General features: G+C 50.1%; 9 protein-coding genes and 1 non-coding gene across 10 annotated transcripts; 6 read left to right on the top strand and 4 right to left on the bottom strand.

Moving 5' to 3' along the window:
- Positions 1–29: 29 nt before the first annotated feature.
- CHC1 (clathrin heavy chain) lies at positions 30–5,239 on the bottom strand. Its single transcript, XM_019128380.1, has one exon. The coding sequence runs from the start codon at positions 5,122–5,124 to the stop codon at positions 133–135; it is 4,992 nt and encodes a 1,663-aa protein (XP_018986646.1). The 5' UTR covers positions 5,125–5,239; the 3' UTR covers positions 30–132.
- An 852-nt stretch (positions 5,240–6,091) lies between these two features.
- BABINDRAFT_160678 (uncharacterized protein) lies at positions 6,092–6,951 on the top strand. The gene has a single exon (XM_019128379.1). The coding sequence runs from the start codon at positions 6,314–6,316 to the stop codon at positions 6,695–6,697; it is 384 nt and encodes a 127-aa protein (XP_018986645.1). The 5' UTR covers positions 6,092–6,313; the 3' UTR covers positions 6,698–6,951.
- Positions 6,952–6,991: 40 nt separating this feature from the next.
- DCW1 (putative mannan endo-1,6-alpha-mannosidase) lies at positions 6,992–9,051 on the bottom strand. The gene has a single exon (XM_019128378.1). It carries the CDS (start codon positions 8,816–8,818, stop codon positions 7,478–7,480), a length of 1,341 nt encoding a protein of 446 aa, XP_018986644.1. The 5' UTR covers positions 8,819–9,051; the 3' UTR covers positions 6,992–7,477.
- Positions 9,052–9,223: 172 nt separating this feature from the next.
- On the top strand, positions 9,224–9,793 carry BABINDRAFT_160676 (uncharacterized protein). Its single transcript, XM_019128377.1, has one exon. The coding sequence runs from the start codon at positions 9,377–9,379 to the stop codon at positions 9,653–9,655; it is 279 nt and encodes a 92-aa protein (XP_018986643.1). The 5' UTR covers positions 9,224–9,376; the 3' UTR covers positions 9,656–9,793.
- A 1,163-nt stretch (positions 9,794–10,956) lies between these two features.
- On the top strand, positions 10,957–12,639 carry PIR1 (beta-1,3-glucan linked protein). The gene is made up of 3 exons (XM_019131101.1): positions 10,957–11,035; positions 11,392–11,442; positions 11,480–12,639. The coding sequence occupies exons 1-3, from the start codon at positions 10,990–10,992 to the stop codon at positions 12,487–12,489; spliced, it is 1,107 nt and encodes a 368-aa protein (XP_018986642.1). The 5' UTR covers positions 10,957–10,989; the 3' UTR covers positions 12,490–12,639.
- Positions 12,640–12,788: 149 nt separating this feature from the next.
- Positions 12,789–14,989, top strand: ILV1 (threonine ammonia-lyase; the record flags this gene model as incomplete). The annotated part of the gene is made up of 2 exons (XM_019130773.1): positions 12,789–12,819; positions 13,407–14,989. 2 exons carry the CDS (start codon positions 12,789–12,791, stop codon positions 14,987–14,989), a joined length of 1,614 nt encoding a protein of 537 aa, XP_018986641.1.
- A 3,712-nt stretch (positions 14,990–18,701) lies between these two features.
- BABINDRAFT_t116 lies at positions 18,702–18,772 on the bottom strand. Its single transcript has one exon. It is a non-coding gene; the product is annotated as a tRNA-Gly (tRNA).
- On the top strand, positions 18,719–19,011 carry BABINDRAFT_160674 (uncharacterized protein). Its single transcript, XM_019128376.1, has one exon. It carries the CDS (start codon positions 18,736–18,738, stop codon positions 18,928–18,930), a length of 195 nt encoding a protein of 64 aa, XP_018986640.1. The 5' UTR covers positions 18,719–18,735; the 3' UTR covers positions 18,931–19,011.
- A 335-nt stretch (positions 19,012–19,346) lies between these two features.
- MRPL10 (mitochondrial 54S ribosomal protein uL15m) lies at positions 19,347–20,192 on the top strand (the record flags this gene model as incomplete). The annotated part of the gene is made up of 1 exon (XM_019131647.1): positions 19,347–20,192. One exon carries the CDS (start codon positions 19,347–19,349, stop codon positions 20,190–20,192), a length of 846 nt encoding a protein of 281 aa, XP_018986639.1.
- A 141-nt stretch (positions 20,193–20,333) lies between these two features.
- Positions 20,334–21,818, bottom strand: BABINDRAFT_33457 (uncharacterized protein; the record flags this gene model as incomplete). Its single annotated transcript, XM_019131636.1, has 2 exons — positions 20,334–20,495; positions 20,850–21,818. 2 exons carry the CDS (start codon positions 21,816–21,818, stop codon positions 20,334–20,336), a joined length of 1,131 nt encoding a protein of 376 aa, XP_018986638.1.
- Positions 21,819–22,595: the final 777 nt, after the last annotated feature.

The following is a 22,595-nucleotide window of genomic DNA, read 5'->3' as shown; positions in this document are numbered from 1 at the left end:
ACCTTTTCCCAGGCGCTACAACTGTAAGCAAAATACAAACACAATAGATAACATACAAAAAAAATGGTAAAATGGTAAAAAGCTGGGAGAAAAAAAAATTTAATGGAAACCTGCAGTCACGTCTAGCTTCATCTAGTAGTTTCCAAAGCCCAAACCAGTTGGCTGGTAACCCAACCCAGCGGCACCGTTGGTCAACAACAATCTCTGACCCAGAACTGGCTCGGTGGAGTCAAGACCGGCGCTATCTTCAGCGGCCTTCCGCTTGCTGTAGTCCTCGAAAATCAAGTTCAATCTGGCTTGGTTTTCCTTCGCGACAGAAATCTCGTACGGCTTAATGTAATCCTGCAAGCCATGCAACCAGCTGACCTCCATCACATAGTCGTTCTCAACCAAGTGATAGCACGAGTACAACAAAGCGACAAAGGCCTCCTTGTTACCAGTCTCCACAAAGTAGTCCATGGTTTCGTGCGCCAACTTGACGGAGGCAGAGGCGGCAACGGTGGCCAACAAATCCTTCCATAACTTGTCGTTCTTCAAGATCGTAACGGCCTTGGCAAAACGCTTGTTCTTGGTGTACAAGATGGCAGAAACCTGTCTGAAAAAGACCAAGTCGTGGTTCTCTAATCTCTCGGCCAACTCAATGGCGTTGAACTTGGTCATGGCCGGGTTCTCGATGGACGATCTCAAAGACTTGTGATCCTCCTCTTCAATCAACAAATCGTGGTAAGCTTCGTTCACAATGTTGTTGTTCTTGTCCAAAACGGAAATCAAGAACGGCTTGATCATTGGAAGGTTGTCGGACTTGATGAACATTCTAACCACCCGGGAGAGATCAACTCTAGGAACAAGCACGCTCAACAAGTCGATCAAAAGCGACGGGTTCTCGTTGACGTAAAAGTTGATCGCCTTGTAGTAGATCTCCAAGTTGGACACCTTCACCACACTCTCCTTAAACGAACCATGGTCGAACGCAACCTCGGACTTTTCAATCATGGTCAAGGTGGCGTTGTCCCACTCGTCGTAGTGGCAGTAGAGGAAGATCAACTCTGGGTAGAGGTGGGCATCCTCACAGGCTCTCAACACCTTGGGAATGTTTAATCTGGACCAGAACAACTTCAAGTGCTCCATGACTCGGTCTGGGGAGTACTTGGCGTACAAGCAGGCCAACTCGGTGAACATACCCATGTGGGCCCGTTCCAACCCAAGACCGCTCTCGAACAAAGAAATCAACTGGTCAAAGTAGCCGAGGTACTCGTACTTTTGCACCAACGCTGGCAACTCTTCGGCGTCGATAATCAAGTTCAAACCACAGATCTGGGCCAAACGGAACTCCTTGTTCTCGATACAGGCGTCATTCACCTGCTTCCACACGCGGATGTTGGACGCCTTTCTGGCGCAGTCAACGGCAGACTGGTAGTCCTCCAAGTAGACCAAGGTGGTGGCCAACTTGGAGTAGTTGGAGATGTTGGAGTACAAAATTCTGGCAATCTGGTACTTCTTTGCCGCAAACAACTTGTCACCAATCTCCTCGAGGTTGGCAACGTTAGACCCGCTGAGGAACTTTTCAATCTCCGTGAGCTTGTCCAAATGGGCATAGGCGTTGATGATGGCACCGTCAACAACCGGCTCTCTCAACGTGTTTCTGGCCATTATCAAGTATGGGATGAGCTCCTCCTCCTTCCCGGCGTGTTCGGCAATCTCGATCACGTTTTCGTAGTTGGAAGCATCGCCGGACTTGATGTAGGAGTCGATGGCGTCTGGGATTCTCAACCCGTTCAACTGGGCGGTACCCAACTGGAACCACAACTCCTTGGTGTCATTCTTCTCGGCGTAGGCCTCACCACGGTCCAACGACATGATGTCCTCAACCAAAACCTTCAACGCCTGCGACTTCTTGTCGAACTTGTCGTACATCGCGAACGCCTCCTCGTACAACTCATGCTCAACGCACAAGCTACCAATCTCCTCGGAGTCGAACTCGTCCAACTTTTCAATGTACAGCATGACTCTAGAGGGGTCGGCCTTGATGGCGGTCAAGATCAACAACCCTTGTAAGGACGGGTTGTCGGAGAAGGTGGATGGCTCAAGGATAATTTTCTCGAGCAACTCAATCAACTCGGTAGGCAAGTCGGCCTCCATGAACGCCTTGACGGCAATGGAGACCGGCTGTGGGTCGTTCAACTCGGGGATGCCGGTAGCGATGATCTGGTCAACCAACTGGCGGCGGTGCATGTTTTCCTCAACCAACACCTTGGCCCATAAGCCAAAGTCGGAGCGGGCAAGCAAGTAGCGGGCCTGGTACTTGTACATGGAGTTGTCGTTGGTGATCTTGATCAACTCGTCGTCGTTGGTACCCTTGGAGTAGGCGATGTACGCAAGGTACGGGTCTCTTCTCTCACAGTACTTACCCACGGTCAAGGTATCATAGACCGAGTTCTCCTGGAGGAACTTCTCCGGGTTGTTGTTGGAGTCGATGTAGATCTTGGCCAAGGTGTTGTAGACCTCGGTTTCGTTCGAGCCGCCTTCCAACGTCTTTTCGAGGAACGGCAACAAGATCTTGAGTCGGTTGCGCTTCTCCACCTCCGCGACCAACGGGGTAATCGGTACGCGTCCGAGAACCGACATCAACAAGTTCTGGATGATGTTCTCGTCGCAGTCGACATCCAATAAACCGGCCACCACCTGTGGGGTCTTGGAAGAGTTAACCTGCTGGACGTAGACCTCAATGAACTTGAAGAACTGGTTCTTGTAGAGGTACAAGACCAAGTCGTGCACAAAGTCGAAGCGGTCGCAGACAATGATCAACGGCAACTGGTCCTCGAGCTTGGCCTCCTTGAGAAAGTTCTTCACCTTTTCGCCGTTGTAGACGTTGTTGTCCTTGCACACACGCTCCAACTCCTGTGGGTGGTTCAATCTGGCGCAGCACTGGATGTACTTGAACACCACATCCGCGTCCTGAGTAAGGTTCACGATGGACGAGAGGAAGTAGTACAACCCTTCGATACACTGGTAGTCCTCGAAGAGCTTGATCAACGTTTGGGAGCCGATCAAGTCCGAGTACTTTGTGGCCACCTGGATCGCGATCTGGAGGTTCGTAGCACTGTTCTTGGACAACAACTCCTTCAAGCAGGCCACCGACTGTTCCACGTTGAGCTTGCCGAAGTAGGCAACCAACCAGTCGGCCGGAATGGCGTCGGTGTGCACGATACAGCGCTTGATGTCCTTGAGGTCGTCGTAGTGGTCCAACGCGCGAGCAAACAAACCGGCCTTTTCGCAGAGCTTGCCGATGGTTGGGCGGTCGTAGTGGTTGAACATCGCGTTGCCCAAAATGGCATCCGCAACCTGCGGCGCGTGCAAGAGATTCATCTCCAAGAGACGGGTCTGGAGGTGGCCCTCGGCTGGCGAGTCGTTCTTCAACGCGTCCAAAAGGAAGGCAGTCCCCTGCTGGATCAAGTTCTGCTGGAAGAACAAGTCGGCCACCTTTTCAATCGGAAGGTCGCTGGTTGGTGAGTTGAGCAAGGATACGGCAAACTCGGACGCCTTGTCCGGGTTGACACGCACAAGGTTCTGCAAGAGGTTGATGTAGTCCGGCTGGTAGCCGTACTTCTCGCAGTAGGCCAAAATTTTGTCGAACTGGCCGAGCTCCGCCAACCCGGAAACAACCTTGATGTGGATCCCGGAGCGGAGGTACACGGCAATGGCAATGGTCAAGTCGTACGGCTTGACCACGTCACCCAACTCCTCGGAGGAGGTCAACTTGTCCTCCTTCAACCACTTTTCAAAGAGCTGCGAGCGGTTCTGCTGCATCACCGGCTTTGCCAACTCGATCGACTCGAACTTGTTCAAGGTGCCTCTGTCCAAGAGGGTCGAAAAGTACTGCAAGATTGGCGAAACGGTGCCCGGTGGCGCGTTGATGTTCTTCAACTTGTTGATGGTGTCCGGGGTTCTCAACTTCTCGGACGACGCCGCGATCTGAGCCGCGCCATTATAGTCGCCACGCGCAAGACAGTCATTGAACTGCTGGTCAAAGAGGTTCTCGGCGCCGGTGAAACCGCCCTTGGCGGCAAGAGAAAGCGCCAAGGTCACGTTGGACAACTTGTTCAAGATGTACGGCACGATTCGGTCTTTGGCCACTTCGACCGCCAACACCTGACCGGTCTTGTTGATCGCCAAGATACCCGTGTCGTCGCTGTAGGCGGTGGAGGTGAAGATGCTCTCGGCGGAAATGCGATTGACAAAGATCTGGGTAGCGGTCTCCAAGTCGTAGAGATGGATGAAGCCATACTTGGTCAACACGTAGATAATGCCGGTCTTGGCGACTTGCACGGATATTGGGAAGTCGTTGGTGGCGTCCGCCGGGAAGAAGATGTCAACCGTCTTCTTGGAAAAGACCGGCTGACCCTCCGCGTGGTCAATCTCGATGATGTACAACTGGCCGGCCCCGGCAGCGTTGCGGTTCGCGCACACAAACAATTGAGTGTCCTGGGAAGCCCCACCCAATCTGGTGGTGGTGAAGGTACAGATGTGGCCGTCGATGTGCTGGGACACGTTTCTCTGCTTGTTGTACAACTGGATGTGACCGGCGATCTTGCCGCCTTCACTGGCGATTCCAGTGGTGGCGACCCAGGAGAGGTCGGCGGTCGCGACGATGTTGATGATTTGGCAGGAGCCCAACTGCTGGTGACGGTCGGTCAACTTGACTGGGCCCGTTTCGGCCTGGCCGTCAAAGACGTTCCAGGTAAAGATGGACGACGCGGTCACCAACCCGAGCATGCTCTTGTTGAGCCACTTCCAGAAGATGACCGGCTCGTTCATTGTGAACGACTTTAATCTCTGCTTGGACTCGAGGTTGAAGATCTGGATCGTGGTCCCGTTGGCTCTGAGCGAAATGATGAATTCAGTCTGGTGCATGATCACAGAATCCGCGCTCATGTTCTTGCGGGTGACCTGGTTGTTATTCGCCAAGTCCACGATGGCAACGGTGTTGGCGTCATTGTTGGATTCACGCACACACACGTAGCGGTCAGACTCGAGGGTGGTGGATCTGAAGTCGAGGAACTGGGCGTTGATGCCCAATTGGGTTAATTGGGCAAGTTCCGTGAACTCGATGGGGATATCGGACATCTCTGTGTCTGGTGATGGGTGTAGCTTGAGGGATGTTTCGCTAGCAAAAAGTCTCGGCGGCTAATTTCTGCAGGCGATCAAAAAAAGGGACAGTCGAGTAGCAATTGACTGTAGGAATATTCAAGCCAGGAATTGGTAGAGGAATGACAAGAGGTGATGGATGGGAAGAAGAAGAAGAAGCAGAATGACACGTTAGATGTTTTCAGTCGATAGTGCGGGCGGCTAAGGAGGCGCGAAAATGGACGTTCCGATACGTTCCAGGCTTATGTAAGCATCAGAACGAGGCACAACCAAAACGAGGCACTGGCACCAGAGCGAGACACAGGAGAGGCATAGGTTGGCCTAGAATATATTCTGAAATAGTGGCATCGTGTTTTTGCTAGGCTGGATGAAACAAAAATCGCTCTTTGGTGGGACATACAAAGGTGGATCGTTGGATATAGGTGTTTTGTTCGAGTCTTTGCCCAGCCCTGTTCTATGCAGGATTTAACTGACCATAGCAGCGTGGAGTGAAGTGCCTCCCCCCGGGGTTTTTTGGGGGGTAATTTTAGTTTGATGGACTGGGGTCCAAAAATTCTAGTCAATCGATATATATGGTACAAGCCAAGGAAAGAAAAGCCATAAGTTCTATAGAGGCTGAAGTACAACGTAGTCCGTTTCGGGGGAGGACTTCTATGCAGAGATTGCCAAGGCCGATATACGCCGTTTGACTGTTGGATGTTAGCGTATAGAATACACCAAGAATTATAGTTAAGATCTTGAAATAATATTCGGTTCTCCTGGTGCTAGAAATATGATGAGCGTAGCGCCGGCTTCTTATGAAAGAGGGTGAGAGTCAGATCTGCACGTGATTCAGGTGGCTATACAAGATATTCATATCTGAGACGATGTCAGCCATTTAGGGTAGAGAACATCGGCCAGATGTGAGATTTCAATGGTTCTTGTTGGATTAAATTGATAATACCTCAACGATAAAGGCGCTATGGAGTGAAGGTTTTAACACCAAATAACCTGCCGTTAAAGCTGCTGGCGCTGGCTGGTTGTATCTGGATCTATCAGCTCCGAAAAGCATCATTTGTGGAGCTTACCCGTCAGATACACTTTCTCCGCCGTGCAGGAGATATTTCAACGGTATAAGACTCAAATGAGCCATCGCTCTTGGCGCCATGAATAAGCCCGGTATCGCATAATGGAGTTACCAACCATTTCAATCACATCCCCAACTATCCATGTCTCAAATATTCCCTCCGGAAAAGGCGAGGAACTGACATCCACGGAGGCGTTGCTCAGCCTCTTTATCCCATTTGGGCCTATTGCCCACATCCAGTACAGCGCTAACCAGCCTTTCACCAAAATCACCTACGCCGAGTTAGACGATGCGAGAGAGGCGATTTTGAACATGAATGGGTTTAGATACTTTGGAAAGTACCTAAACGTTACGGAAGACCAGGAAAAGGCGGACTTGGCGGACGACGAGCAATGGGTGAAGGGTAGAGCTGTGTGGGACCAGGAAGAGCCCACGGGCCCGGCGGTTTCCACCAACACGGAAGAAAAGGCCAGCATTGAGATTTAAGTGGAGAAAATGGATCAGGCTCTATCTCTAAAGGGATCGTTTGATGGATAGCTGCAGATAGCGGTTTCCCTTTCCTACAGTCCTTGATCAATAAAGCTATCTGTGATGTGTATGACTCTCAAAGGTGAAGGTTGCGGCGATTTCAACGTGTGATTGAGACAAGAAAAATGACGGAGATACATAAGGTCCTTTTAAAGCAACGCAGCTCCGTAATAGTTCAGCCAAACCACTTTTGGTGCAGCCCTTCACAGAAATAGAGCCGTCTGTTGAATTTAATGACTCTAAACACAATCGGGGTTCATTACATAGATTTGAAATATACTGCTGGACTACTTCCAAATTTGGGAAAGATCGTAAGGAGTTCTAACGAAACTAGAAATAGCTCGAACTCTCTGGAGATTTCAAGAGTACAAGTCCCAAGCTCCACCTCAATCGATCTTCTCGATGCTTATGCTTTCCACGATATACATACGATAATTACAGAAAGGGCGATCCTATGACTTGAAAATACCCCTATGTCTATCATAGAGCTTTTAGCCCAAAAAAAGTAAGCATCGCCGAAGGTAAGCCAGGATAATCTAGCAACCCCTGTGTGACCAGAGGCCATGTATGATAAACACTTCAGCTCAGTTGGATCTCCCTGGGGCAATCTACTCACACTCCAACGTACGCAACATAGTATAGTTATGTGTACAGAAATATTAGTCTAGCAACTTGAGAAACCACCTTTCGGGCTTTCCATGCGCTGAAAAAAAATAAAATCACTGACGCGATTCCAAGCTAAAGCACCAACCAGACCCCACCCCCAATGATTGAAATAGCAATCACAGCGGTAATAATACTCCCGCCGGCAGTATCACCTGCAGAAAGATCCAACGGTGATTGCGCTGTTCTCCCGGACGTCATTCCCGCGTTACCATTCCCCACAGACGACCCGCCATTGGTCGCGGTGTACGGTGCCGGTCTATCGGTAATCAACAAATTCTGGATGACCTCCAACGCCGCCATCTGCTCGCCCAATCCGTAATAGCCGTCCCAGCCCACGTGGGACCAGTCTAGCCCACACGTGTGGCCATCAGTTCCCCCGGAACAACTCTGAGCTGCGGCCTTGGCAGACGCTTCGAGTAGCGGTCTGATGATGGCATTGGTGGATGGAACCATGATCGAGGTCAAGCCGAGGAAGCGCGAGAAGTACGCCTTGAACGACCGCTGATCGTTGTTGCAGTTTCCCGAGCCCTGACACGCCACCTCGAACATCACCGAGTTGTTGAAAAAGACAGTAGTACCATGGAGCAACTCCAGGGTACGGTTCAACCATATCTCATCTTCCGTGTGGTTGTAGAGGTAAGCCGTGCCTGCGAGCAACAAACCGACGTTATAGGTCCATTGCAACTTTACCACATCCGTACAATTAACATCGATGTCAGCGCCATCATACACCGCCCACCATTGACCCTGGGTCAAGAACTGGACATCCACAAGCCAATCCCAGACCTTTTCGCACCAATCAACGTATGTTTCATTCTGCGTGTACCTGGCCAACCGCGCACCCATATGGAAAAGCGCTCCGTTAGAGACCGTATTCTTGTAGTCATAGCCCGAGTTCCACTGGAAAATTTGCCATCTCAAGCCACCGCCGCAGTTACTCGAGTCCCAGCGCGAAGCCATAGTGTTGAAGACTGCCTGGGCCAAATACAACCAGCTGGGCTCATCGGCACCTGGATTGGTGAAATTCCGCTCGACCGCGCCCATTACCGCGATGCCCCAGAAGGCCTGATCATCGTTACCTTCCGTCGTGGATTGGTTCAACGGGATGTAGTCCCAATTCGTCCCAACCTGGAACAACAAAGCCTCTTTGATCGTGGCTTCGTAGGTGTCGTTCTGGAGCAAAAACCAGTTGTCGATCATGGAACCCATGGCTCCGCCCGCCTCCCACCAATAGTACGGGCTGGTGAACATCCCGGGCGTTCCTCCGTACTTGTAGCCATCATAGTAGTCCATCAACCCGACGGTTAAGAGGGAAGTAGCTTGCTGAATGGAAGCGTAGCTGGTGATGTCTAACGTCAAGGCGCTAGCAAATGTCGCGAGCGTAGCAAGCGTCGCGAGGGAAGTAAGCCTCATGGTAAAGATATCCAAGGTAAGAGTGGTAGCAAGAGACGATATACCACGACTTGTGCGACTAAAGGCTGCTCGTCTAATGGATGGGAAGAAGAGTGGTGTCAAAATATTCGCTTGATCCGCAAAAGTGTGCGCTTATGTAATGCATCATGTTTTCTATTTTCGGTGTGCGCGTTGAGCACGTGACTGATGCTAAGAATAACTCAAAGACTAAGGAAGGCCTAAATCCACCGAGAGCTTGCTCCAGACGTTGGTTTTGTGTTCCAGGGAAATGACTTTCGGTGTAGTCCTTCTAAGATGTAAGAGGTTATATTGGGATCTAATTAAGAAGTGGCAGATGAAAGAAACTAACAAGGTCTATTTCTCGGAAACTTGGAATTTAAAGATAGTGTAAGCTTGATGGGTCTCCAGAGCTACAGGGTCTCTCTACAGTTGAAGGCGATTAGATGACGCTTGGTTTCGCAGATTAAACATTTAGAAAGGCCGGGAAAAAAAAGCTAGAAGCATGCATACCCGATAGGTTGGGTATTTAACCCAAGTCAGTAATCTGCGGGTTTAGGTATGAAGTGGGTGCACAAGCGGGAAAAAGTGTATTCAGCGGAGGCACGTCTCTTCGATTATTGCTCCCGTCCAAGCTTGCTTTTAGAGTCTGGATGGTCAAAATTTCACTCTTGCTATTTTAGGAAAGCTATCGGGCCCCATATTGCAAAGGCTCAGCTGTATTTCACTTCTTTCTACAACGTACACCATGGGTCGGATAAGCAGTCGATCATGTCCCAGGTACGAAAAGCACCCCCACCAGTTTCGTATAGCACGCGCGTCTGGGTCAGTTCTGCATAAGCTGTTCCCTTGTGCGTGACTGAAAATTTCTTAAAAATAGAGTGGCTGACTCTAGTTGCTCGTGGGTAGTGTTATCAAAACTACAGAGAATAGATCCACTAGACGAGGGTTCCGATCTTGCCACCCATAAAATCTACCAGCCATGTGCATACCGGCGCTCGCAACCAGACGTAATCCTTAGAGCCAGGAGAAGGGCTGTTAAGGGTCGCATCTGAAATCGCTGTTGAATGCGTGCTGACAAGAGTCTCCAAGTGGCTAAGGTTTATCGAATCGGTGTTTCTACTGAACGTCAAGTGATGCATTTTCAACCCTCACCCCACTTACGGTCGATATGCCCGAGAGGAAAACTGCGGATGTGTCCACGACTGCAGTATTGGATTTAGCTTTGTCTAGGGTGCAGATCGCACTAAAGTTTTACATCTGCGGTCATAATCGTTCCGTTTAAAGGTAAAACAAGAGAGGGATCGACTGTCTCTCTGCCGTCTTGTTACCCTGGCTTTGGGTAATTTGCGCTAGATGCACTGTGACCGCAAAATTCCGGAGAAAGTTCCAATTGCTGTGACGTCTCAAAGCGTACTGGGGATGATAAATATGACTAGCTACGGCCAATGAGACGGTGCTGCATCGCGGATGCTACGGCACTGCGGTCGAGTTACCCGACGTTACTTTTCTCCCCGGCCCGTAAAATAGCCGTGTGCTTGTAAGGCTGTGCCTGTGTAACTGGTATAGTGGACTAGTGGAAACATTTTCGACTGAAGTAATTGCTCACACGTCATTGAAGATGCCAGCCATCCCAATATTGCCTCTCGGAGATTTCATGCACGATATTTCAGATGCGCGCTAAAATTAGAACGCTCGTGCTTGCACAATGTACGTGACGTAAGCTAGAGGGAATCTCGGGTCACCCGCATCCCCTCTAAACCAGATCGGATCGCTGGTTCCGGAGCGGAATAATAAGGGGCTGGTCCATCGCTCAAAAATAAAAACGATTGTAAAGGAAATGACGCCATTTCGTTGGATATGTCCCATCCTTGCTGGCTGAGCCATGCTTCATGCAGATCCCTACCAGCCACCTCTAATGAAGTTTGAAACTTTTCGGCGCGTAGGTTGTGGCCCTTGCCCTATACCTTACAATGCTTAAAACTAGCAAGAAAATCAACCCAGCCAAGCAGCATCGAAGTTTAAGTTGCATGTGCTGATTTGCCGGCGAAACTAGCCTTGTCGCAAATGCGGTCAATGGCTGGGGATCGCAATACAAGCGGCATTGGTATAAATGGCAGGCTGGCTGGCTGCTCAATGGCCAGGTGGAGAATTGGTTTCGTGTCGGATGAAAAATGGTTGATGCTTTGAGCTTCTACAAACTACAATTGAAATTACATTGTGGGCCCCCCAGCCTTGACGCAAAAGATTAGAGATCATGCTCATGTTGCGGAGTTTTAGGCATAGACTACGTACGCGCTGCATGCATCTCATTTATCTGGTTTCCCCAAGTGCATGACCAGCTGCAAGTAATATACGGAAGTAGTAGTTTATTCATCGAACGATGCGCCAGCAACGTCATTGTGCAATCAACGGTGGATCGCGGGATTCTATTATTAGCAACAATGGTTGCTTTATCAGGGTAGCATAAAACTGTATTGCTATACACTAAACCCTCTGCGCGAGATATAAAAGGGCCCCGCTTCGCACAATTTGTTTTATTCATGAACCAACCTCTGCTATATCCATTCTAATAGCATCTCCATTAATTCGCAAATCTTCTCTCATAACAAATGCACTACCGATTCGTATCTATAACTGGCTTGGCCATTCTCGCATCTGCAGGATCTGCCATCGCCGCCTACGTTCCAGCTGAGCCATGGTCAACTTTGACGCCTAGTGCCAAAGCGCCAAGTGGCGCGGTGACTGACTACCCCCAGACATTCGGTATCATCGTTCAACCTATTGCCACTGTTTCTTCCGCGGCTGCCGCCCCTGTTGCGGCGAAGGGCGTCAACAAGGACCAGGCCGTTTCTCAGATCGGTGACGGCCAGGTTCAGGCCACCACCAAGACTGCTGCTCCTGTGGTTACTCAGATCGGTGATGGTCAAATCCAGGCCACCACCAAGGCTGTTGCTCCTGTGGTTACTCAGATCGGTGATGGTCAGATCCAGGCCACCACCAAGGCTGCTGCTCCTGTGGTTACTCAGATCGGTGATGGTCAGATTCAGGCCACCACCAAGGCTGCTGCTCCTGTGGTTACTCAGATCGGTGATGGTCAGATTCAGGCCACTACTAATACCGCTGCTCCAGTTGTAAGCCAAATCGGCGATGGTCAAATCCAGGCCACTACCAAGACCGCTCCTGTGGTTACCCAGATCGGTGACGGTCAAATCCAGGCCACCACCAAGACCGTTGCGGGTGTTTCTCAAATCGGCGATGGTCAGATCCAGGCCACCACTGCCAAGACTGTGGTCACCACTGGGGTTGCTCAGATCTCTGATGGCCAAGCCCAGAACACTGCTCCCGCCGTGTCGGGTCCAGTGCAATTGGAGACTTGTTTGACAGACTCATCTTTGGCGATTACCTTGAAGGGTGGTATTATCAACGATAAGCATGGCAGAGTCGGTGCTATTGTTGCAAACAGACAATTCCAGTTTGACGGTCCTCCACCACAGGCTGGTTCCATCTACGCGGCCGGTTGGTCTATCACCACCGATGGTTTGTTGGCCTTGGGTGATTCTACAACTTTCTACCAGTGCTTGTCTGGCTCTTTCTACAACTTGTACGATGAGAGTATTGGCACTCAGTGTATTCCTATCAACCTTGAGGTTGTTAATTTGATTTCTTGTTAGCTGGCTGAGCTAGCTCCTTTGGAACAAATGCTGCGCATGCTCCAGAGGTTTTATTTCGTTTTACGAAACGTGGGTTACAATCCCTAAACTGCATTCCTTACAATTTCATCGATTAATTTTTCTTTTTTTTTTCTGGTACAGTATCCTCGCATTCCTTTGTTTCATAGATGCTTGAGTGTTTTTTTCCTAATGCTAATTTTTATCATATTTGTTAAGTCTCACACCCGTAGTTTACTTGCCGTTAGAATGCTTTACTCCAGTGGGTATAAATGAATGATGGAGGGTAACATAAATCAGCTATGGAGGCTGTGACATTGAAGGGAATAGCATGTAAGAGGATAGAACTCATGGCTTGAGATTGCTTAACGTTCTTGAGAAGTACGACAATCCATATGCCGCGTGTTATATTTTACCTCGAAGGTACTAGTATCAGAGCCATATCCCTAGGTTTTTAAATTCGCAACTACATTTTGCTGGATTTTATTTTGAGGGATACTCCAAAGTGTGTGGCACACAGGGATGCCTTTTTACATTCCCTAATAAAGCTCTAAAGACATTAATCTGTTTCCGGAATCCCTAACGTGATGATTAATATATATTTGCTTGGTTCACACTTTGTGGTTATGCTTTTTATCCGCTTGCGTGCGCTGTTCAAGCGCTGGTTTCTCACGCTGATCTCTTACGCTGGTCACTCATGCTGCTGTTCGCTCCGGTAACGGCAGCGCGGGCCCTTAACCAAGCACGATGATTCATATCCGCACATAATTTTTCATTTATAATTTTTCACACCTTCATCCCCACCACTCTTCTCCGCAAACCCACCATAACCATGCTCTTACGTGTACCAAAGCCGCGCACTGCCGCACTTCGGTGCTTGCGCTTGCAATCCACCGGGCCGTCGCCGGAACTTGTGCGAGCCTCGCTCCAAAAGCAGTTCCCAACCCTCAAAGACGTTGACTTTCTCCCCTCCGGGCGTCCGGACTACGTCAAGATGATCCTCACCTCGCGTGTCTACGACGTCATCGACGAATCCCCCGTCACCCCCGCGCACAACCTTTCGCAGAAAACCGGCTCCAACGTGATTCTCAAGCGCGAGGACCTCCTCCCCGTCTTCTCCTTCAAGCTCCGCGGCGCGTACAACATGATCGCGCAGCTTCCCGCGGAGCTCGCGGCGAAAGGTGTGATTGCATGCTCCGCGGGTAACCATGCACAGGGGGTCGCGTATTCCGCACAGTGCCTCGACATTCCCGCAACCATCGTCATGCCGACCGCAACGCCGTCGATCAAGTACAAGAACGTGTCGCGCCTCGGGTCACAGGTCGTGCTCTTTGGCCAGGACTTTGATTCCGCCAAGGGTGAGTGTCAGAGACTCTCCTCACAAAATGGCCTCACCAACATCCCGCCGTTCGACCATCCCTACGTTATTGCGGGGCAAGGGACCATCGCGATGGAACTTTTGCGCCAGGTCAAATGCCACAAGATGCAGGCAATCTTCTGTGCCGTCGGTGGCGGTGGCTTAATCTCCGGTGTTGCAGCGTATATGAAGCGCCTCATGCCTCACGTCAAGGTTATCGGGGTGGAAACGTATGACGCGGACGCGCTCTACCAGTCGCTCGCAGCAGGCTCGCGCGTCGACCTTGAGACTGTCGGCTTGTTTGCTGATGGGACTGCCGTCAAGGTGCTCGGGGAGGAAACTCTCACGGTCGCACGCGAGTACGTTGACGAGGTTGTCCGCGTATCCACTGACGAGATCTGCGCCGCGATCAAGGATGTGTTTGAGGACACGCGTTCGGTCGTGGAACCATCTGGCGCCATGGCCGTTGCTGGTATGAAGCGCTATATCACAGACCACCCCGAAATTGACCATTCGCACTGCACGTATATCCCGGTGCTTTCCGGTGCAAACATGAACTTTGACCGCTTGCGTTTTGTGAGTGAGCGTGCGATGTTGGGTGAGGGTAAGGAGGTGTTTATGATGGTGAAGATTCCTGAGAAACCTGGTTCGTTCCTAAAGTTGATTTCCGCGATTGACCCAAGAAACGTTACCGAATTTAGTTACCGTCACAACGGAACCGGTGACGCGTACGTATACACTTCTTTCTCGGTCTCGAACCGCAAACAAGAGGTTGCCGAGGTGACCGAGGAGCTCGTCTCCTACGGCTTTGATGTCATGGACATTTCCGATAACGAGTTGGCCAAGGACCACGGACGTTACCTTGTGGGCGGTGTCTCGTCGGTGGCAAACGAAAGGGTGATCAGCTTTGAGTTCCCGGAAAAGCCGGGTGCGTTGACAAAGTTTTTGGAGAGGGTCAACTGCTTCTGGAACATCACGTTGTTCCACTATAGAAACCAGGGTGGAGACGTCGGGCGGGTATTGGCAGCGTTGTCGGTACCAGTAGCTGATAATGCAAAGTTCGACGAGTTGTTGAAGAACTTGGGATACAGCTACGTGGAGGAGACGGATAACGTGGTGTACCAGAAGTTTCTCAAGGGAAACTAATTCATGCTGCGAGACAATGGATAGGGGATATAAGCCAGATCCATGTTTTATAATTTTTCGACGGGCATCTATAATACATTCAAATATTAGGCTTATACGTTATTGGTCTACTCTCATGTGCATACCAATATGTATGATTAACGGCTGACAGCGGGGAAAAGGCTAACACGGGTATAATTCGTATGAATGCTGGCTTCTGCTGAATCACTAAGTGTATTTTCAATAGTGGCGCTGTGGTTACTGGGATATACTACAATGGACGGTGCGAAACGATATATTGACGAATTCATAAATCCTGCGGGCCAAATGATATACTGACGAATACATAGGTCTCACGGATCAAACCTTAGACCATATCTTTCGTTTAAGTAAATTTATAAAATGCATCTCACGATCATAATCCCAGCTCATTGCTTAGTTATTGGCGGTAAACAAGTAGTCCGGAAACAAGCTCTCCCAGTCTTCGTTAAACATGTCACTGGTCATCAACAATGGTGGTCCGCCAAGCGACGCCATCACACTATCATCCAAGGACGGATACCCACTCGCGTCCTCCTCCAACTTTCCCGGAAACGGCGACGGCGAGGTGAATTTATAAGCAAACTCCGCGGGACTGAAAGCCTTTGGTTCGAACCCTGTAAGCATGATCTCGCGGGTGTTTGCAGTGGGAAACCGAGGGGAAACGGTTCTGGGAAGCATTCCCTGGTCAACAGGAATTTCGCGGTTGTCAGGCGTCTTTGCCTCGGGATGAGCCCTATCCAAACGCGACTTGATCAACTTGTGCGACTTTTCCGCCAACTTCCACGTGCCCAGGGTGTCCTTCAAGACAGACAAGAAGAACGCCAAGCGCAGATCGCGTTTCACGCTTCTTCTGGAGCCCGTGAGAAGAATGATCGAGATGGAGAGAATAGCAGAGTAGACGATGAAAATGGACGCCTTTGCAAGCGAGTGCTTCTGCTTAAAGCAGAAAATCGCGTCCTGGAGGTCATTCATGACGTCGGAAACGATCAGCGCGGGGGATAAGTCGTCCTTTCCCTTGGCTTTTGGATATATCGCCACAAACGGCCGGTTGATGCACAAAAGAATGATGTAGTAGTAATACCGCAAGCTCATAATCGTGGGGTTATAACTCTTGTGCTTCACATCGTTCTTCAGCCAGGCAATATCCACCGGCAATTCTTCTCTCCACTTCCGCACCGCTACATTGTACTTGTCCAATATCTTCACCTTCTCTAGCAATGACTCGTTGCCTTTGCCCTCCCTGTTCTTGTTAAAAATCTCCAGAAGAATCTCCTCGCTCAACGCAATAAGATTCGTCATGCACTTGAGTGGCGTGGAAATAAAGGAGTGTTCGGGGTGGGCACTCAGGTAGAGAAACTGCTCCATGCCAGTGACATCCGGAAGGTCCTTTGACTCTGGGATCGTCGCATCCCCCACATTGATCAACGATGGCCGTCCTAGGAGCAAACTGATGAAGTGGTCCGCCATGTAGCAGCCCCAGTATATCCGGCTGCGGATGTTCACGTTGATCAGCGAAACCAACCCCTCTTCATGCTTGTTCACAAACCAATGGGCCGGATCGAGCTGGAACCCGAGATCATAGCCCATCCGGAACGAATTGCCAGAAAGCATCCACCCCAGTGCGTTATTTCCGTCGCAGATGTCATAGAACGCGAGACAGAGAAACGCCTGGACGGACGTAATGGCCGGTGAATCAAACGAATAGTTGAGGAGCTGGTGTTTGGCTGTCTCGTAGTAACCTCTGGACTTGCTCTGAAGGTGAGGGTCGCCCATTTTGGCCCCTAACGCCGCAATGCTATAGACCAATTCCTCTGAAACGTACACAGAGTTCGGCTTTGGGTGGAAAAAGTCGACGAGAAACGCCTCCCGGTACACAAACATGTTGTGGTCGGGATACTGCCATACAAAAAAAAGCTTGAGCGCCGCGACAATGTCGGAGTCGGAGCCGAGTTTCTGGATTCCCTGCTGGAAGAGCGTCGGTCCGTCTTCTGGCTCATCTGGAGAATCAGGGGACGCTCTTCGTTTGTGCTGTTCCGCGAGATAATTTGAGTCGTAAATAGATGTGGGGCCGTAAACGGAGACGGAGCGGATGTTAGTTGTTCGGATAGAGCTTTCAAATTCGCGGGGTGACGGGTTTTTTGGCTTGGCAAGCTTGGGGAAGTTGTCAAACGGTGTGGGTTTGGGCTGGGGATTGGAGTTTTTAGGAGAGAAGGGAATGTTTCTTACAACGTTCAGCGGAGTGTGGGAATCCGAAAATTCGGGGGTGTTCGTGGAGGGTTTCATGGAAGTGTTTGACGAGGGGTTCGGTTCAGGTTGCGCTACACGCACAGATGGTTCTCCCACAATCGCGTTCAACAATGCGCTAGGATCTGCACCCCTGTCTGCCTGGATCCGTGCCACCAATGCCTCGAGCTTCCCCACCTGGTTCTCGAGCGATTGCACGTACTCGATCGTGTGCCGCTTCTTGCGCAAGTCTTCTGTCTTGGGCACGCATGCAATCCCGAGTTTCACGCAATTGTGACATGGTGTCTGCAAGTCGCACTTGATCTTGCGTTCGCGGCAGCGGCGACACGCAAGAGCAGCCTTGGTCACCTTGCGCTTGCCCTCGGGTATCTCTGACTGGTCGCTCTCAGCACTGGATGTGTCGGGCATAAAGATTTGAGTGAGAGGAGATGTTTGATGTGTTGGATAAATATCGCTCGTATAATCGAACTGTGTGTTTGTGTTTCTAGACGAGGATCGGAGTGCCGCGAATATCGAGATAGTGTACTGGCGTGTTCTGATTAATACCCAAGGGTGCGATGCACGCGAATATATAAGAGTTGTCCTCTATCAATCTCCAAACGCGGTTAGTTAACTGTTTCCTGATTGGGGCGGCTCGAGGGACGCGAAAGTGCGGGGGGGGCGGGCGCTCGGCGAGCCTGGCATCAGAAACGTCGAAATCTACCCGTCGTGACTTGTCAGGCCTCGGGCCACGCCGAGAGCTGACAGGCTAGCGTGACAGCTGCCTACATACCGGACCGAGTCAATCTGACTCGGATCTCGGAGTCCTACGAAGACGCATCGATCATGTTAAGGTTACGGTTTGAGCTGCCGATGCTGATTGGAGGATTCCTCAGACCTTAAGGCTTATCGGATGCAAGGTACGAAATGTTGATCTCGTTCGGAGTGGGAAATCCCCGGTAACGCCCGAGGGGCCCTGTAAATATGTGGGGGAATGCAGCGTCGTTGCCCCTGTGTGACGATTCCCAACGGTTTTCGCATATCACGGAAAATGTTGACGTAGGGAGATGAGAAGCGTATGTATTCGGGTAAAATAAAGACATCTGAGTATATTTTTATATCTATGGTTGTGCCGGAGTCAATTCCGTGATATATATCGGTACGAAAGCACTCATAGTTATATGCATAAAGTAAAACCCACTGTATATAAAAGAAATATGATATACATGTATAAAATCAATAAAAAAACTGCCAAAAATATTTGTGGTAATACCTTATACAAGAACCATGGAATATATGTGAATTTGGCCGGGAAATATAGTCTAATCATTAACTTTGCAACAACCCAACGGGTAAAAGTCCTGCATGTATAGCGAGCTTAAGGTTAATGCGGTCAGTCAGCCGAGATTTCGGATCGAGTACTTTTTCTTCATAAGCAAACCAAGGCTTTCCTTCGCATGTAAAAAAATACAATAGACGAGGCTCGAACCCGTAGCTTAACAATGGGAATGTTAGATGTTATCCCTAAAACACTCCTGCTTTCTGATGAGGTGACCGCCCTGGGAGTCCAGACCCTTGACCCGGGATGGCGTTCCGATCCGATTCTTAAAATATGCTTCGTGATGTGTTTTCTGCCTCTGACAGGACACAGTAGAACTCATCGAGTTATATCTTTTATAGCCTTCAAGTTTTTTTAAATTTTCGTGTATACCTAGTATTCAGGACTGGAATAGCTGTGATCCCACTTGGTTTTTAGAGTATGCAAGCGGAGACACGGGACATCGAGTTCATTTTTCAATCAAACCGCTGAAAGCTTCTAAACTGAACACAGCTAATCCTCACAGAATATAGACTATTACTGACTGAGTTGAACCACGCCCAAATCACCACGAGCAAGCCCTACATTATCGTACTTTTTTACAAAATAGCTTTTCCTAAATAGCCAAATAGTATAACTATTTATTATATGACACTTGTTCTCCTATAGCCCAAACCTACTCCCGCTTGGCCCTCTGCGTCTTTCGCTTACATAAGCACCCGCTGAGGTTGAATTTTTCACAAGTCAAAACGGTGCCGCCAACCCGACCTTCCGTCTCCTTCTCCACAATCCCCAATGTTCTCCCTTCAGTCGTTGTTCAGTCCGCTTGCACGCGTGACTCAACCTTCCGGTGTTTTCTGCCGCTACGCCTCTCTTTTGGGTAACTTGTCTCCGGCGCCTAACTCGCAGAAGAACTTGAAGAGAGTTGGTAGAGGTCCGCAGTCCGGGATGGGTAAGACTTCCCGCAGAGGTCAGAAGGGTCAGAAGGCCAGAAACAACGTTAACCTGTGGTTTGAAGGTGGCCAGACACCATACTACAGACTCTTCCCCAAGAGAGGGTTTAGAAATGTGCACGCGCTCGACTACGTGTCTCTCAACTTGTTCAGAGTGCAGGAGTACTACCAAAAGGGCTTCTTGAACATTCCAGAAGGCGGTGTATTGGACATGTGTGCCATGAAGAAGTGCGGGTTGGTTACCGGTAACCCTAAGGACGGGATTAAGCTCTTGGGTTTCGGTTCCGGCCAGTTCACTGCGCCGTTGAAGATTGAGGCCTCCAAGGCGACTCCTAGAGCTATTCGCGCAATTGAAAAGGCCGGCGGCTCGTTTGTGGCCAAGTACCACAACAGAATGGGCTACAGGGCGCACTTGACCCCAGGTAGATACATTTCCAAGTACGGCAGAATGCCGTTGGAGGGCAGACCGATCAAGAAGAAGCTTATCGAGTACTATTCCGACGAATCCAGAAGAGGGTACTTGGTCTACGAGAAAACATACTTGGCCAAGCTCGCCGCTGCCGGTAATGCCAAGGCCTCCAGCAAGGCCAAGAAGAACTCCTTGGACGCCCAGTTAGAGGCCGCGTCCGATAAGGTCTGCGCCGAGTCCAACAAGGTGATTCGCTTCGAGGACTTTGTCAAGATGTAAGGGCGGTGACTACTGTATATATTAATAAATAAATGAATAAATCGGATAGCATAGCTGCGGAAATGTCCAGCGGTTACGAGCTTCAGGGTAGAGGGGATCCGGTGCGATATTCATCTCCCATAATTGCTGATACCTACGTGCTTACAACCCCAATTCGATGCCCTCTTGCATCATCTCCCAGGTCATTTGCCTCACTGCCTTCTTGTGCTTCTTTGACCGTTCGTGCGCCGCGAACTGATTTTCCGACTTGAAGAGTTTGTCACAAACAATGCACTCAAACACCTCCACAGCATCCCCCGCAAGCTCGTCGTCCGCCGTGAGAAACTCCCCTTCATCGATCTCAGACACAGGCGTGGCCATCGCTTCAGTCCCAGTGTCTTCTAAAGCGTCATCTAAGGCTTCTAGTTCTTTATCGAATGATTCGCCATCCAGAAGATCCAGCAAATCCAGTAGATCCAGAAGATCCAGCAAGCCCAACTCCTCCAAAGCAGCATCGATGTCGTCCAAATTTAAGCCATCCAACATATCTTTAGGGTCGGCCTCAGCGTCTTTAGAAGCAGTTCTATCTAGCATGTCTTCCTTAGTAGTCCCAGCAGCCGGTGCATCCTTCGCTCTTTTCGGGATCGGAACATCCTTCGTAACCTTCGCCGGCGTCACAACCCTCCCCTTCTTCCCCTTCTTCCCCTTTTTCTTCCCCCAATCTTCCCCAAACTCCGCCTCCATCTCCGCCATCTCATCTCGATCCTCAACCTGCCAGTTTTGCACTTCAAACTCTCGCATCTTCTCCTCGTTCGCCGCCCGGTCTCTCTCCGCCTGGCGCTTTAAGTCGTCCTGGATCTTTTTCCGTTGCTGGATCTCAAACTCCTTTGCTCCAACCTTGACTCTGGGATCGCGCTTCTTAAGAAAGTTTACGAAACTCCGGATCGTCGTGTTGTACTCCTTTCTGGCCTCCTCCCTCAACCGCTTATTTTCGCGCTCCATGGCACGGCGGGTTCTTCGGTCCGGCGCACTGGAGTAGCGATACAACTCCTTCCATGCAAAGGTCTTGACAGAGGCGAAGGAGGTCCATTGCGTGTAAAAGACGCGGGTCTCGGACGCATAGTTGGCGCGCGAGTTGCCAAACACCGGGAGGTAGAGCATCTCCGCAGCAACGGCCAGTGCCTGCGGCGAATCGTCGTGGAAGTTTGCAAACTCTGGCATACCCTGCGCCTTGCCCGCAGCCACCTCCTCCGCGGCAAGTTTTGCAAAGAGCTGCCCTGCCACGCTGTACATACCGTTCACGGTGTCGTTTACCTGTGCAAAATACGAGGGGTCGAAATAGCGCATGATTTCCTCCGCGGATGTGCCCACCACCGCGGGCTCGCACTCCGGGTCAGAGGTGTTTCCATAATCGTCGTCTTCCCGGAGAATCAGCGACTTGTGCGAGTCGTACCACGCGCGCTCCTGCGCGTCCGAAAGAACCTCGTACGCCGCGCGTACCAGCGCGAACTGGTTCGTCGCCCATTCTACCTCGTCGGGGTTTTTATCAGGGTGGAGCTGGAGCGCTTTGCGGCGATATGCCTTTTTGAGCTCCGCATCGGTTGCCGTAGTGGAGACTTCTAGGAGTTCGTAATAACAGGTTTTCATTGTAGATATTAGTATTTCAAGGTAATACCCAGTGTGTGTATGAAGGAAATATGAAGCTATGGACGTATTTCCGGAAGCTAAGCTGGAAGTTGAGCGGAAGTATGCTAGTGGGTAGGTGCAAAAAGTGAAGCAGCCTTTAAGGAGCTTTTAACAGACCGCTGGAAGTGTAAATTTGTGGAACAGGTGTAGATTTCTCAGCGCACTTTAAAGCAATAGAAATCTGATGCAGAGCAAAGTGCTGGGTATAGCCAGGTGCAGAGTCTTGTCAAGAGATGGTCAGGGTCTGCACTGAAAAATAAATCAAGTTTAAAGTCCTGCACTGAATGTGGTGGAACCAGCTAAGCGATCTGAGCGCAGTTATATATGGTTAAGGTATTGTGATTTTTGTATCAAAGACTCTATATTTTTATTTCTGTTATTATCAAACGAGTTTGTATGAATAAAGCCATGGATACGGGTAAGTGGCTATTCCGTAAGCCTGGGATAGCGCAGGTGGCGAGAATGTCTGTGCTGGTCTCGGTGGCGACCAGTGAAAATTGGTGGCGTTGATAAAATTAGACGCCTAGACCAAGACCTTAATGCAACTGACATAATGAATAGGGGTTATTATGAGGTTCGTGATCGTATCTCGATTCGCCCGTTGCCTACACTGGATGTTGCTACTTTCTGGACGGCGTTGAAACAGAGGTATGCGGGTAAACTCCAGTTTTGGTTTGGCCGCGGGCCCAGGCCTGGCGATAAGCTGAAGTTCCATAAACCACGATGGAAAAAAAAAGG

Source organism: Babjeviella inositovora (assembly GCF_001661335.1).
Source record: "Babjeviella inositovora NRRL Y-12698 unplaced genomic scaffold BABINscaffold_3, whole genome shotgun sequence".
Lineage (NCBI taxonomy): Eukaryota > Fungi > Ascomycota > Pichiomycetes > Serinales > Babjeviella > Babjeviella inositovora.
The sequence above is the reverse complement of the archived record's forward strand: the minus strand, read 5'-3'. Positions and strand labels throughout refer to the sequence as shown.